At 46.8% G+C, this 15477-nt stretch overlaps 1 protein-coding gene across 2 annotated transcripts in view; it reads right to left on the reverse strand.

Annotated features, from left to right (window-relative positions):
- Positions 1-2430: 2430 nt before the first annotated feature.
- DCTN2 (dynactin subunit 2) overlaps positions 2431-15477 on the reverse strand; it is a 40391-nt gene continuing 27344 nt past the window's right edge. For both annotated transcript variants that reach the window (XM_080990268.1, XM_080990269.1), the window contains 12 exons: positions 14483-14579; positions 13580-13641; positions 12647-12745; positions 12203-12363; positions 10540-10693; positions 8169-8234; positions 7415-7453; positions 6064-6141; positions 5887-5958; positions 4488-4590; positions 3714-3805; positions 2431-2955 (listed from right to left, as the gene is read on the reverse strand). In XM_080990268.1, coding sequence (XP_080846394.1) covers positions 2869-2955; positions 3714-3805; positions 4488-4590; positions 5887-5958; positions 6064-6141; positions 7415-7453; positions 8169-8234; positions 10540-10693; positions 12203-12363; positions 12647-12745; positions 13580-13641; positions 14483-14579 — 1110 coding nt within the window. In that variant the 3' untranslated portion in view covers positions 2431-2868. The remainder of the gene's footprint in view (positions 2956-3713; positions 3806-4487; positions 4591-5886; positions 5959-6063; positions 6142-7414; positions 7454-8168; positions 8235-10539; positions 10694-12202; positions 12364-12646; positions 12746-13579; positions 13642-14482; positions 14580-15477) is intronic.

The following is a 15477-nucleotide window of genomic DNA, read 5'->3' on the forward strand; positions in this document are numbered from 1 at the left end:
TGGAGTCTGCTCTTCATCTTCCATGCTAGGGGAGAGGACCTCAAAGCGATTGTGTATTTCTAAACAATCAGAGCGAACCCTGGGCCTCCTACTTCTTTGAGTCACGTTTCTCCATATATCTGGCTCCTGTGTTGGTGAACTAGCCTCCTTCTCAGGGGAGTCCCCTGTCTCCTCCTTGGTGGAGACGGTGTGCTCTGTTGCTTCCAAGAAGAGCTCCAGCTCTCTAATTCTTTGGAGCGTAGCTACACGTTCCTCCAGTTGCTGGACTTTGTCTTTTAAGAGGACAATCAACATGCAATTGCTGCAGGTAAAGCTGCCTGCAACCTTTGGCAAGATGGCAAACATTGCGCAGGAACCACAGGCGACTGCAGCTGTTCCCTCCCCCTCCATCTTGAGAAAGTGTCGTTGGGGGTGGCTACAGCGGTCCTCCATCATCAAAAGCATGAAGACAGGACAAATAACTCCCCCCACAAAAAAACCTAGGTCTCCCCCAACAAACGTTTGAGACTAGCTCCCCTAAATCTAAAAGATGGATCAAACTGCCGCTGCCCTGCAAGCTCTGATAAGCTCCTCCCACAGCTAATCACCTGCCTCAACAGAAACCCTGCCCCCTCTGACCTTTGCACAGGGAGAGCAGCTAATCAGCCACAAAGAAACACACACACACAAGAAAACCCTTTTTGCTCCTTCTTCAACTGCTGCCCTGCCCTGAAATGAAAGCAAGTGCATGCAAGGGCCTGAAGAATAGGAAGAGATGGTGGTTTTGTAATTTGGCAGAAGGTGAAAAAGGTGCTTAGTCACTAAGTAGTCCAGTGTGGAAAGAGGCAGATGCAGGAGTTTACCATGGAAGTGGATCGTGTGCAAGGTGGGGGTTGCCTAAAAGGAGGAAGAATCAACATGGGTGTGAAGGTGAAAATGGGCGCAGAGGGGGTGTTGCAGAATAGAAGTGGCTTCAGAAATGGGGTTTGGAAGGTGAAAATTGAGCTTAGTTATGTGAGCTACAAGAGGTGAATTTTGCACATACTGTAGAGGGAAATGAGAAGTAGATTGGGCTCCTCAGCCTCATCTAAGAGAAGGAAAACACTGATCCTAAACCTCTGCTGCCTTGCGGGACATTTTTGGGACAGGAAAAGGCTAAGGAGTAAACCCTACACAAATCTTAAGTGGAGTCCCTAAGGCGGCTGGATGGCTCCTCGTCTGCCTCCTTCCAGCAACTCCTGCAGCCAAGCTGATGCCAAACCTATTGCTCTGCTTTCCTTTGGAAAACATCAGTGAGGCTGGGGGGGGGGGTCTGGGCAGCCCAGGACCTCCAGACACACTGCCCAGGCTTGTGCCCCAGGGAGGTCACCGTTGGCTTCAGCGCTGGTTTCACCCCTGGCGGCACACTCCCTTGTTTCTCAAGACAGAAGGATGCCAACCACCATAGTTGTACGAGGGTGGGAAGGGGAAGCTCTAGGGAGTTAATGTGGGGGTTAGTGAACACAGCAGGCAGGCAGAGGCACAGCTCCTAGTATATTTGCTTATCTCATGATATATTGAAAGCTGGCTCTTCAGAGGTGATGGATGGGGAAGAAATTCAAACATAATGGAGTAGCCATGCACTAGTCAGCCACAGCCCAACAGGGCTTCTGTTATGTGAGTCTCTGAAGCTGTACAGTGGTACTCGGGTTAAGAACTTAATTAATTCTGGAGGTCCGTTCTTAACCTGAAACTGTTCTTAACCTGAAGCACCACTTTAGCTAATGGGGCCTCCTGCTGCCGCCGTGCCGCTGCGGCACAATTTCTGTTCTCATCCTGAAGCAAAGTTCTTAACCCGAGGTACTATTTCTGGGTTAGCGGAGTCTGTAACCTGAATTATCTGTAACCCAAGGTACCACTGTATATCACACAATCAGTATCTGCTGTAATAACAAACAGCTTTAGCAGTGACCTCCTAGTCAATGCGACTGCTACCCAGCATAGATTATTCCGAATGAGCAGCAGTGAATAAATCCCTCCACCCTGAATGTAATATGTGAAGTGGTGTCACTTCAGTCCTGGGAGTTCAGTGTAGGCTGTGCTATTTCACCATAGGAGAGGAGATTGGAAGAGCTTGTGCAGACTTCCCAAGGGTGAAATGGGACAGGAACTTAAGAAGAGCTCTCTGGATCACACCAAAGGCCCATCTAGCCCTGTTGTACACAGAGGGCATTAGATGTCTTTGGGAAGCCCAGAACAAGAGCAAGGGAGCAACAGACCTCACCTGATGCTCCTCTCCAAGCACCTCATACTCATTGCCAAAGTGTTTCTGGACGAGCCAAAAGCCATTGTAACTAAGAGCCACTGGCAACCTTCTCCTTCATGAAGAGCACAATCTGGAGATTACAGAAAGACAAGACAAGCACATGCAACCTGTTCCACACACACACAAAAAAACCAAGTACAGAGCACTAAGCATAAGTGTTTAATGACAGTAAATAATTATACAACAATACAATCTGCTTCCATGCCAGGCTGAGAGGTAAGATAATCTTTCCAAGTAGAAGGCTCCGAGCCAAGCAGCAGTGAGTACAACTTCCCAGGTGGATACGCAAAGTTGGTTCCCTCTCTAGCACACCCTCCCTCCAATCTGGAATGCAACACTGCCCTCTGCAGTCAGCATCAATTGCCACAGGGGTGCAAAGCATTGCAAGAGGTGGGGGGGGGGGGCGCACACACCTGCCCTCTAACAGAGATAAGCACTCAGTCCACCAGCCCTCATCAAGGCTGAACTCCCACTAAGTGCACACGAGAAAAGGTACAGAGGTAGGGAAGGGACGGAGCGGTTAGTGCTTATTTGGACAGCAGGCAAACCTCAGTTCCTGCCTTTGTAGACTTTGTTAAGGGGATTCACTTGGCAAGCTTCTGCACCCGTGCGTTAATGGTGGCAAAATTGTCCTCCACGGTAGCCAGGTTCTCCTTCATAGTCTTCTGAACCTAGAGAGAGATGGAGGGAGAGAACATGGATAGACACCAGCCATATGGAGGGCTTGCCTGAGCAGATGAAGGGAACATGTTCCACCATGGTTACCTACCAGCATGTGAGCCAGACCAATGAATCACCTGGCTCTATTTAGGGCACACAAATGCCGCAAGATGGTTTTCAAAATAGTCCGCATACACTTTGGCTTTCAATCTGCTGTCTCTCAGGGTGGCAGTACTCTCTATAGCAGCAACAGGGAAGCTGCAGCCCCTCCCAACTCCCACCAACCCCAGCAAGCGTGGCTAAGTGGCCAGGGATGGTGGAAGCAGAAGTCCAACAACGTCTGGAGGGCCACAGGTCTCACTCCCGCTCTAAAGCAGCCAAGTTGCCATTTTCTAAACGTGTATGGCAGGACAGTTTCCAGCAGAGATGTGCTCCCCCAAGCCCACGTTCCCAGCATGTTTACACTCCTGTCCCAGTGACATCTATGCTGGTTTGGTCATGTCCACAGAATGGACAATGGCAGGATCCTGCAGGACGTGCTCTGTGGGGAGCTGGCTTCAGGCACATTGCACTACGAAGTTTACATCTCATAGTTGTGGTAAAGGGATCTGTGCTATAGGGTGAAGCGGCTGCAGTTTATTCTCAGAAACAGTGGAATATACAGCTGGGTGCTCTCCCCACAACTAGGTGCACCCATGCGATCCATACTGGCCAGGTTGTAGAGACCCGAGTAGTCCCACAGGCAGTTCACCAAAGCCCCGAAACCCACCTGTGTCAGCAGAGAAGCGTTGTCCTTCAGTGAATTAGAAATCATCTGTTGGGTAGTGTCTAAATGAGTCAAGAGCTGCCCAAACTGCATGGCTGCAACAGAGAAGAACCAAAAAGTCAGCTTGGAGACAGGAAGGAAAGCCACCCAGTTCACTGGAGCAATGGGAGGCCCAAAGTCTCGAATGGTGGAGGGAAGAAACAATACCAACGAAGGAAGAATGGCAGACAAAGTTAACAGAATATATAGAAATGGCAGGACTGAAAGACATAAAAAGAGATCAGGATAAAAAAACTATTTGAGGAAGATTAGAAATGTTTTATGGATTATGTAGAGACATAGTGTAAACATATTAAGAAGTTAACAGTAACAGAATAATCGGAAGTCATAATAGAATCTGTTGTATATGAATCTATTTTTTTTCTTTTTTTGTAATATGTATTGATCTTGGATTGTTTTTGTCGATTTTTGTGTGTGATATAAATTAAGCATAAAAAATGAATAAATTCAGCAGTAAGTGTGAAGAAGAGGAAAATGAGATATAGGGAGAAATTAGAATATGGGGGGGAATAATAAAATGCACAATAGAAGGAGGGGAAGGGGAGTCAATATCAATTGTGTATTTCTTTTATTTGAAATGTTATTGTTTCAAGTGTAAAAAAATAGAAAAAAATGACAATGGCAAAATAAATAAACAAAAATGGGAGGCCCAAAGGCTGAGGCTACTCTCCTGCCTTCCCGAGTTAGAGAATGCCCCTGTCTGGCTCAGAGGCTCACCTTGCTCATGCAACTGCCGCACAGCTACCAGGCGCTGCACCACCTCAGGGAGGGAGCTGGCCAGAGGACTCCAGCGCTGCACAGTCTCATAGAGCTGATGCACCTGTATGGGGCAGGAGAGGCAGAAAGTTATCAGGAGGAGGGGGGAATCCAAGTGGGAACCTGGTCTTCAACGTTAGGCCAATCATCTTCCTCCATCACCATCCCTCCAAAAAACTTCCCATGTGTTCATGAACACATACACATACTGACGACAAAATGTAATTTAGTTTTGCTCACAATCTCATTGCTTGGCTGGCAAAAGCAGAAGTCTGTCAACAAAGGGCCAGTGCACAAATCATGTTGCATTCATCCCTTGGTGACTACAGCATCAAATGCTGACTTGCTCAGGTGAAAGAGCCAGCAGAGTTCTGAACACCAGACAAAATGTTCACATCACAAAATGCAGTGCTGAGGTCCTGCTCACAAGCTTCTTGTAGGGAGCTGGCTGTCGAATATGAGAACAAGATGCTGGACTAGATGGGCCTGATCCAGCACAGCTCTTAACGTTATGTTCTTATGCTCTATGGTGGAGCTCAGCTCACACAATAAAACAGGCAGACATCACATGTTGAGTGATCAGATGATGCGCACACGTGTGAAAAAAGACATAGGCTGTGTGGTAAGCCATTCCCAAATGTCACCCCCTTTTCTTTATTCAGGCTTTTCTAGGGCACAGAAGAGCTGCAGTCTTTAATTTACCAGGGTGTTGTGTTTGTGTGTGAATCACCAAGACACAGCCTGGCAGGGAATCTATCCCATTGGCTAGTTCAGAACATCCACAACTGATAAGTCTCTACCCTTCTTCCTCTTCCAGAGTTGGCAGAAGCCTTATGAACCCACAGTGCTCTTTGCCACCGGGATCAGGAAATCACACTGACCTGATCGGTAATAGCAGGCCAATGCTGCCCTTACTACTGCTGCTACTACTAATACTACTACTACTACTTTTATTATTTATACCTCACCCATCAGGCTGGGTTTCCCCAGCCACTCTGGGCGGCTTACAACATATATAAATCATGGTAAAATATCAAACATTAAAAACATCCTGATACAGGGCTGCCTTCAGATGCCTTCTAAGTGTTATGTCGTTCTTTACCTCCTTGACATCTGAAGGGAAGGCGCCACTACCGAGAAGGCCCTCTGCCTGGTTCCCTGAAACTTCACTTCTCACAGTGAGGGAACCAGCAGAAGACCCTCAGAGGAAGACCTCAGTGTCTGGGCTGAGCAATGGGGTGGAGATGCTCCTTCAGGTATACTGGGCAGAGTCAATCAACAAGATGCTTTCATACAAATACAGAAAGTGGAACTGTGGGTTTTATCGTTTGCCCAGTTACAGAGAGAAAACACATCTGACCTTGCTTTGGGTGTCTGCATCCTCCACTGTGGCCTTGTGCTTGGCAATCTCATTCACTTTTCCCAAGACGCTCTAGGAATGAAGAACTGCCATTAGGAAAGCTAGACCCTGCCAGAACTTTCAAAATCACTTAGTCCTTTCCACATGCCCTAAATGCTGCGGCTGAAAAAGACTCACCTGTAGCCTTGCCTCCACCTGGTCCAGGGTTGCTATGTCCAGGGAGCTGACTTTGGCCTGCAGGATCTCTACAGTTTGCTATGGAGAGGATGTGACATGGGGAAAGCGTTTTAGAGAAAAAAATACCACATGCCTGTAGGCAAAACTTTAGTTGGCTAACTCAAATCAGTGTGTGGAATTAGTCCCGGCCCTCAGGCTGGCCTTTCCCACCATTGGCTCTTCCTGCCCAGGCGACATTTGTCCCAGCCAGATCCAGTGAGCCCCCCCCCCCCCCCCGAATATCATCAGCTCTTTGAGGTAATACATGGGGATACGTCTATGCTGCAATTGTACAGAACAACAACCAACCACCAGTGGAACACAACCTTGGATGGAAATTTCAGCTACTCAAGAATCTTATATTTTTTCTTAAAGACAGCATATTTCCAGTTTTCACTGTTGTGAATATATGCTTCATACTGCATGAATAATGCAAATTGGAATCTCAGGTACCAAAGGCGTAGTTTAAATAGGTTTTCGATGGTGCTGTGTTGTGTGTGTGTGTGAGAGAGAGAAATTTCAGCAAGCTACATAGCTCCTCGGCCTTCTTGAAGACTAGCAAAACTAGAATAAATTATGTAAAATAGCTTTTAAAGACAGAATTTTGCAAAACATGAGAAATATTTAGTAAATTTGCAAATACTGTTTAGGTTGCAAAATTTCAGTTTTACTTGGCACAGATTACCTCAGCTCAGTAGTCAAAAATAAAGAAAAGGAACTTAATCCACAGAGACATAGAACATTTTGTCTAGAACAGAGGTAGGCAACCTAAGGTAGGCAACCAGATCCGGCCCAATCGCCTTCTAAATCCAGCCCATGAATCAGCATGTTTTTACATGAGTAGAATGTGTCCTTTTATTTAAAATGCATCTCTGGGTTATTTGTGGGGTGTAGGAATTCGTTCATTCCCACCCCCCAAAAAAAATATAGTCCGGCCCACCACATGGTCTGAGGGACGGTGGACCGGCCCACGGCTGAAAAAGGTTGCCGACCCCTGGTCTAGAACATCTTATAGAGGGAGGTGCAAACCTATTTCCCTTAATCCTGGCCTGGAAGCTATTTTTCCCAACGTTTCAGCATAGTATCTCATTCCTTTCCATTTACAAACTAATGTGCTTTGTACATGTACACATGTACACACACACCCTTTGCACACACTTTGTACACATCAAGCCCAACCTGGCCTCCCAGCAGCTACAGGATAAATTAAGAGACAACCTTCATGCCCAATCTTTAAAAGCAAACATCCCCTTTAATTCATTTCCAATCCCAAAAGGCACAGGCCACTTATAAACTTCAGCCAACAGCTTACCATAAGACTAGCTCCTTGCAGTCCGACAGACAGAGGATTCTAGAGAGAGAAAAATGCGGGGGGGGGGGAGGTGTTGATTAGGATAGTGCTGGCCAGCCTTTGGCAAGCATGGCACAAGCCAATCTGCAGTGTGAGGCAATGCCACTGCATCACACTCAACAATAGCCATGTAGTTCCTGCACTCTGGGCTGGAGCTGCTTCTAGTCCAGCAAGAGTCTGACTCTATGGCGTGGCCAGGGCATTCTGCTCTTGCCCAGGAGTGCTACAAAGTCAGCTGCCTATGCCAGTTGTGGATTTTCACCCACAGGCTGGCCATGTACAATTTAATTCATTCAGGCCCTGTAACCAGCTCCAGGCATTACACCTCCTGGACAATTTTACAGCACGCCTACAGGGCCAAAGTAGATGATGCCCTAAATGCATCACTGGAGAAAATCTCAGGAGTGGCTAACAAATGAGGCCATGGAGTTCATCATAAAATCTAGCCTGCTATTACACCTGTTCCCATTACCCCTTAAGGTGCCTGCCAAGTCAGGCATTGGTCCATCTACCTCAATAGTGTCTACACTGACTGGCAGGAGCACTCCAGGACTTCAGACCAAAGTATCTCTCAGGCCTACCTGGGGATACTGGGTATTGAACTGAGACCTTCTGCATGCAAAGCAGATGCTCTGCCACTGAGCTATGGCCTCTTCCCCCTTGTCCCCATAACCTTCTCCGTGGACCCAGGGCTTCCAATGCCTTTCGGCCTCACCTGGACATCCTGCTCACAGCGAACCGTTGCTTCCAGCTCAGCCAATCGCTTCTCCAATTCCGCAATCTGGGAAGACCAGAGGGAGCAAATGAAGATGCGTTGCGCTCCTCTCCCTCCCGGGAAGCCTCCTTGAATTGCAGGGCAAAGCACTTCTAAAATTCCCCCTTGACCCAGATGTGTCATTTTCAGGTGCCATTAAGGGCAATTTGACCTATGGGGTACAACATGCCAGGAAATTGCCCTTCACAAGCCCCACTGAAGTGATCCAAGACCTGTGCAAGAACATGGCACCTTGACTATATTCACTTTCATGGGGCTTGCCAAGGAAAACTTCCTGGATGGATTGGACTGGGTGGCAGGTGCACGTGCCTATTTAGATTTCATACATCAAGGCACAAAAAAATTGTAAGTGTGGATGGATGGCTCGAGGAATCTAAAGCCAGGTGAAAATTCCAGAAGTTGGAAAGCTTGAAAGTTTGTCCAGAATGAGATTATATTACCTACTGTACATGACTATGACAGAAATACACATCAGTCATTTCAAATCAGCCACAAAGGTTCCCCCCTCCCAAAAATTTCTCCACTGAGACTGACACTCCACTACAACTTCATTTCTTTCACTTAGAGGTTGCCAACCTTCTTGGGCACATTTGGAAGTTTGAGAAGGTGTCAGGAGCACCATCACAAAATGACTAATGTGTTGTGTGTGGCATAATCCAAAACTGGGAAAATGAGAGAAAGGAATCCAAAATAGTGTGGGCATGCCCTCCCACCCCCACCAACAGGGGGGATGGGGACACCTGCTTCAGCCACCACTGCACTTGCTTACAGAGAGAAGAACAGATGGGAGGGATGGGTGTCTGATCCTGGCATCCAATGAGATATGGGCATGCTTATGGAAGAGAGTATTCCGCAGTCCTCCAGCAAAATGAAAAATCTTATCTGGATTTCTGCATCCCTGTGTCCCTTCCTCATCTGCTCAACGCAAACAAGACTTTGCCTATCACTCCCTCCACTTCTTTTGAACTCCTTCCTAGCCATTTTAACAATGGTATTTTTGTGTTGCCTAGAATGGACGGCCAAAAAGCAGGGTACTGACACCTTTTCCCACCACCACTTCAACCCCAGCATGAAGTAACTGGACCTGAAGGAGGCTGGAACCTACAGCCAGATCTTTCTTTTCAACAGTCCCAACAGGGTTGCAATCCATGTTCTGGGGAACCCTGAGCCCAGACTTTATAGAATATTACCAGGAAGACATTATCACTGTTTCCCACTCCTGCCTTCCTAAGCTTTCATGACTGTAGAATAAGTAAGTCAATAACCCCATTAACTCTAAAGCACTCAGAATGAAGTCACAGAGACTGCTGGGTGATGCAGATGTTAAAGGATTACTGAGAAAGTGTGGGGAAAGCAAAGGAGCCAAAATAAGGTTCATTACTCTATGGTGCTCTATTCTGCTATGGGGTGAGAAAGGCTCAAACTTTGTGTGCGGTGGGGAGGGAAGGAGAAGATTCACAAAAATGATTTATGCTTGAAGATCTCCATGAGCCCCGTATATACATGCTGTGCGTGGGACAGGGAAGCAGCTTAGGAAAAAGGCTCTGCATTCTGGAAATTCCTTTCTTCAGTATCAAATACATGAGCTTCATACAGATGCACAAGCCAAGTTGATGTATGTCCTAAGTTCCAGGGCAAGGGAACTATTCCTAGACATTACCGAGACCCTGATGCTCCCAGTCTCCAGCAGCACCCTAGCTCTCTTCAAGTGAAGACACATACAGTGGTGCCTCGCAAGACGAAATTAATCCGCTCCGCGAGTCTCTTCTTCTTGCGGTTTTTTCGCCTTGCGAAGCACGGCTATTAGCGGCTTAGCGGCTATTAGCGGCTTAGCGGCTATTAACGACTTAGCGGCTTTAAGAAAAAGGAAACAAACTCACAAGAACTCGCAAGACGTTTCGTCTTGCGAAGCAAGCCCATAGGGAAATTCGTCTTGCGGAACGACTCAAACGGAAAACTCTTTCGTCTAGCGAGTTTTTCGTCTTGCGAGGCATTCATCTTGCGGGGCACCACTGTATGGACACAAAAATGCTCTGGAGCTTTGGGTCCTTATGATGTCACAAGTACTAACCAACCAGCGCTGTGCACAATAGGCCTTTTCCCCACTCAAATCAAGCACCCCATAAAGCAACAGAATGCTCTCCTGGCCCCAGAGCTGAGCTTGGAGAGAGAAAGGCACTGCTGAATTGCATACAATGAAGGCGCTGCTAAAGCACCTCGCTGCTGTACAAATGTAGCCTCAGCTCATCATCCTAGCTATTTCCTTATAAGTCCCAGAGGGGCCTCAAAGATCAAATACTCCAGTTCTTACCTTGGCAGCCTGAGAGAATTTGTCCTGCTCAGGCCGGGAGTGCAGTTCATAAGTCACCATGTTTCCTGGGCCAGCCGCAGTTTTCGCTGGGCTCTTCCCACTTGCAGGGGGCACCTTAGTACTCTTGGCTGTTTCCAGTTGAATGAGCAAACGCCTGACAAGTTGAAGAGGCCACAAATGTTTAGCGGGCACATGGTTAGGTCCCCACTGACTACACTGGTTAGAACAGCTACCGCCTGCTGCAATGGATTTTGGATCAGAGATCCAGAGGGGCATGAGCATAATTAGAAGGGATGGGGAAACTTTTCTCCTCTGTATGCTTGCAGCCGATGTCAGTTGGGAAATGGTCCACGTTTAGAAATTTACTTTGAACATGGTATACTGCAACTGGGCAACTAATCAAATCTAAAATGGTTGTTTTCAACTTTTTCAGATGGCCATCCCTAGAAAGCACATATATTTCTGCACGTAGCTCTTCAGGCATGCTAAAATTAGTATGTTAACCATTTCCCCTGCTTATATTTTCTTATTAAAATCTAAATAATGGAAAGGGAAAGGTATGCTATTGTGCTGCCATGTATTTAAATATTTACAAGTATTCCAATAAAAATAATTTCCAGGTAAATCTTTGAAAATAGCGTTTAAACCACACTAAGTGCACTTTATTGATTTCCTTCCCTACAGGAAATTTATACAGACTGCAAAACTAACAAGACTAAAAAAGATGTTTTACTAAAAGATCTGATCCCCATCAATTTAGAACCAGTGGGAAATTCTCCAGACAATTTCCCCCAGTTCAAACCCAAAAAATCTCAACTCTCTTTGATGGTCTGCATTATGCAAGTTTATCTATGGGTATAATCTACTCCCTTAAAGCAAGGGTGGGTTGCCTTGTGGTTGTTGTGGGACTCCAGCAGCCCCAGTCAGCCTGGTCAATGGTTAGGAGATGATGGGCCAACTCTCCACCCTTGCCTTAGGGGATGAGCTGATGGCTCCATGGCCCCATCCAGTCCTATGATCCCATCACAATCTCAGCACTCCTACTAAATGCAGATAATGTGCTCCACAGAGAGATGTACAACTGATCTCAAGCTTGCCCTGAAGTTGACACTCTTGGCCTGGCATGGCCTACTCTGAGGTGCAGAGCAGTGTTAAAAACTGAGATATGAAAGCTAAGAGCTAAATGGCCCCTTAAACCTAGGTTATGGGCACAGCAACGGAATGTCTAGGTATGCTTTTTTATAAGAATACAAAGCTGAAAATGAATGAACTGCAGCTAAAACATTATGTCCACTTTTCACATGGTCTAGTCCTTCCCCTGTAATATTCTTAAGAGTGGGTCTCTTCTCCAGTCAGAGAGTAGCTGGAAGTGGGGAGGCAGAAAATATCCCCCTTTCCTTCCACTCTGCAGTTTTAATATGAAATCTTAGGCGCAGTACTGTGCCCAGAGCTCAGACACTGCTCACACTAATTAAATTCCCTGTTGCAAAATGTGCCTAAGAACAATGTGAATTTCGAACACTGGTGCAGAGGGCCTGACCGCAGTAGCCAAGGGTAAAGGGCAGGTTCAGATGGACTCTTATGAAGACATGTTTTTCCAGGGCTAAGCAGCTTGTGGGACTAAGCCCTGGGGAACTGCAGTGCTGACACCACTGTGACTTACTTGGCTAGAGCACCATCAGGATCTGTTAAGTTGATGGCTGCATCTGGCCCCAGCAGTTTCTCCAGGTGTGTGGAGACGAGTTGTTGTTTCAGGCTGGCCACCTGCTTAGCAAGGGCAACTGGTGTCAGTTTCTCCTCGGCAGCCGACTCCTTCACGGTGCTCTGTGGAAGAAGGGATAGAAGCACTGAAAGCCTGGCATTCAGTAACTGTTTGGGGCATGGTCCTCTCTGACCCTGGGCTGCTCCCCCTTGTACTGATACTAACCGCAGCAGTAAAGCACATAGTCTCAAGGCAAGGACAACTTATTGGATAACAAAGGCCTTCATTTTGCATTTGGGCCCGAGGACTAGACCAAGAAGATGGGTTGATCCAAATCAATAGGGCCCACAGAGGAGCTGCAAGGGGGCCAGAAGGAAACAAGAGCAGAGACCACCTTGATCTTACCTTGATCTTCTCTACTTCGGCAGTCAGCTCCTGAACTTCATGCAGCAGACGCTGGTATTTCTGCTGGGGAGTCTCCTTCACACCAAGGCCTTCCCCTAGCTTAAAAATAAAATAAGAGTCTCAGGTCAACAGCAACACCAGAATTTTTGGGTGTAGCACAATTCCATCTCACCCCATCTGCTGTTGCAAGGCTGGCCCTAGGAAGGGCCATTCTCAATTCTTTCTGTGAGAGAGTTCTTATATAGTCTAGATCAGCAATGAGAAGTCTTTTTCAACCTGAGGGTCACCTTCCCATCTGGGCAACTTCCCAGAGGTGACACATTAGTGGTTGATGCGGCCAAAGGCAGAACTGAGCAGGGCAATTAATGGGAAGTTCAAGAATGCCATGAATTCTTGCTCCTGTGGAGCCCGTGCCACAGGCTGGTCATCCATGGCAATGGCTAACCTGAGGAAGGCTGGTGAATGGGAGGTCTTGCCTCCTAGCAGATGTGGACTACAAGCCTATCCTGGCCCTGGGCCCTTAGGAAAATAGGTAGTGGATATAGAGGAAGCTGAAGCCCTATTTAAGGCTCAGTCTGGGCTTGATGCTTGTTGAAGCAACATCCAAACCTGCCATGTGTAACTTCCATCCCAGGCTCCAGCTGGAGTTACTGAGAGTTCTCCCTGCCTTGCTTGTTGGTGAACCTTGACCTTGCTTATATGAACTGACCCCTCTATCTGAACTTGCCTTGCTGGGTCCTGGGCCTTGGCTAGACTTGACTTTTCTTCTTGGATCCTGAACTAATACTGGTGCCACGTGACCTCCTGCCCTTACTGTGTGCCTAGTACACGCCTCTACTTAAGGCTAAAATCTCATTCTCCAGCTGAGATACAGCTTGGTACAGAGCAAAGGTTTTCCTTTCGGTCTACAGTTCATCTGAGTTAGTTACTTACCATTTCATAGTCTCCAGACTCATAGCCAGTTCTCTTGGTTTTGCTAATACGATCAGAGAAATCTAGAAATCAAAAGGGGGAAAAGGGAAAAAATCTTTCTGTACTTTTAGACTGAACAGCCTCAAGTTTCATGTTTTCCATTAAAATTAAGTTACAGGATTCACAATTGGAGCTAGTAGTAGTTCTTTAATCAGCAGCTCATATTTGCAGAACGGCCTTTTGACTTTTCTACCAACTTCTCACAGACTTCATACCAGGGCCAAGACAGGCCCGGCTGCACAACTGTCCCTTCAAGTTTTAGGAAGATTATAAGAAGCTTTCTTATACCAAGCTAGGCCTGTACTATATTGTCTATACTGTTTGGTAGTGGCTCTCTGGGTTTTCAGACATGGGACATCACCAGCCTTACCCAGAGATGTCAGGAATTGAATCTGGGACCTTCTGCATGGAAAGCAAGGGCTTGGCTACTGAGCTTGATCCATCATCTGTAAGGACCAGTGTTCAAAACTGCAAAAGAAACCCTGTTGCTTCCTCTGGTTCAGAACAAACCTGAAGATCTCCATTCAAGGGCACGCTAACATCTTGTACGTCCAACACACACACACACACACACACACAACCACTGAAAAATAGTCATGCATGTATTGTGCTGCATCTCACATCTGCAGGCAATGAGACAAATGACTGGCAGACATAAGCTAAACTAGGAATAAGTTATTTGAAATGTTCAGTATGTATATAACCTTATTATTGTAAATTATTAAGGCATTTTAAACAAGGATCCTTGGGTTCTTTGAGGATTGCTTTGAATGTTTTTCTTTGGTACATTTTCTAGTCCGGATCTACTGCTCCCCCACCACCCTGGACACATACGCAAGAAAGGGCCTATGGAGAAACACTTACCTAGTCCTTTAGTGCCCACTCGCTTGTCCTTAAATTTGTCATAAGCTGCATTGGGGTTGACTATGATATGTTCCACACTGGTGCTAGTTAGCTCCTCCTGTGTAGAGAGAAAAACAAACAAATATCAGAGCACCCAGCCTTATTTTTCTCCACCTCCCCAAACACCCTCCCAACCACAACCAACAGATTCCAAGCAATCTTCACAAGGGCCAAGCAGAACAGAGGAGATGCTCTGTTAGCAAACCTGACACTCTTGGTAGTCCCAGCAGGCCTAATGTTGAAGCACTACTGCCGTGCTTAGTCCACAGAAACCACTAATGGTGCTGAGAAGCAAGGAGAGCTATTCCCCCCACTGGCTGGAAAGGAATAACTTGGGTCAAACAGGAACTTCTCTCCCCTTAGGTCAGATTTGAACTACAATGGTACCTCGGTTCTCAAACTTAATCCGTTCCAGGAGTCAGTTCGACTCCTGAAACCGCAAGGTGTGGCTTCCAATTGGCTGCAGGAGCTTCCTGCACTCAAGCGGAAGCCCCGTCAGACGTTTGGCTTCCGAAAAACGTTCGCACACCAGAACACTTACTTCCAGGTTTGCGGCATTCAGGAGCTGATTTGTTAGACAACTAAGCCGTTTGAGAACCAAGGTACCACTGTAGTGATTTGGAAAAGGGTTGGTTGTTTCCCCCTATAGCACACGGCAGAGCTCATTTGCTCTAGTCCCCTGAAACAAGCTGCTCTGCAATCAATTGTGGTGCACTACTCCAGTGCGTCAGTAAGAACCTATAAGGAATCTTGTAAGGATTTATGCAAGCAGAATTTGGTCTTTAGTGATGGGATTGCATTGGCTGGCTCTCTGGGCCCTTCCAGTCCTACAGACAGTCATGGATCTGAATAGGGATGGCCAAATAGGCAGACCAGCAAAGAGCATGAGTGACCAGTGCATCTCATATACATGTGACTGGCCACTGGGAGAACAAGATGGCGGACTAGACGGGTGT

The sequence above is a fragment of the Podarcis pityusensis genome (assembly GCF_964106645.2).
Source record: "Podarcis pityusensis genome assembly, chromosome: 2".
NCBI classification, from domain to species: Eukaryota; Metazoa; Chordata; class Lepidosauria; order Squamata; family Lacertidae; genus Podarcis; species Podarcis pityusensis.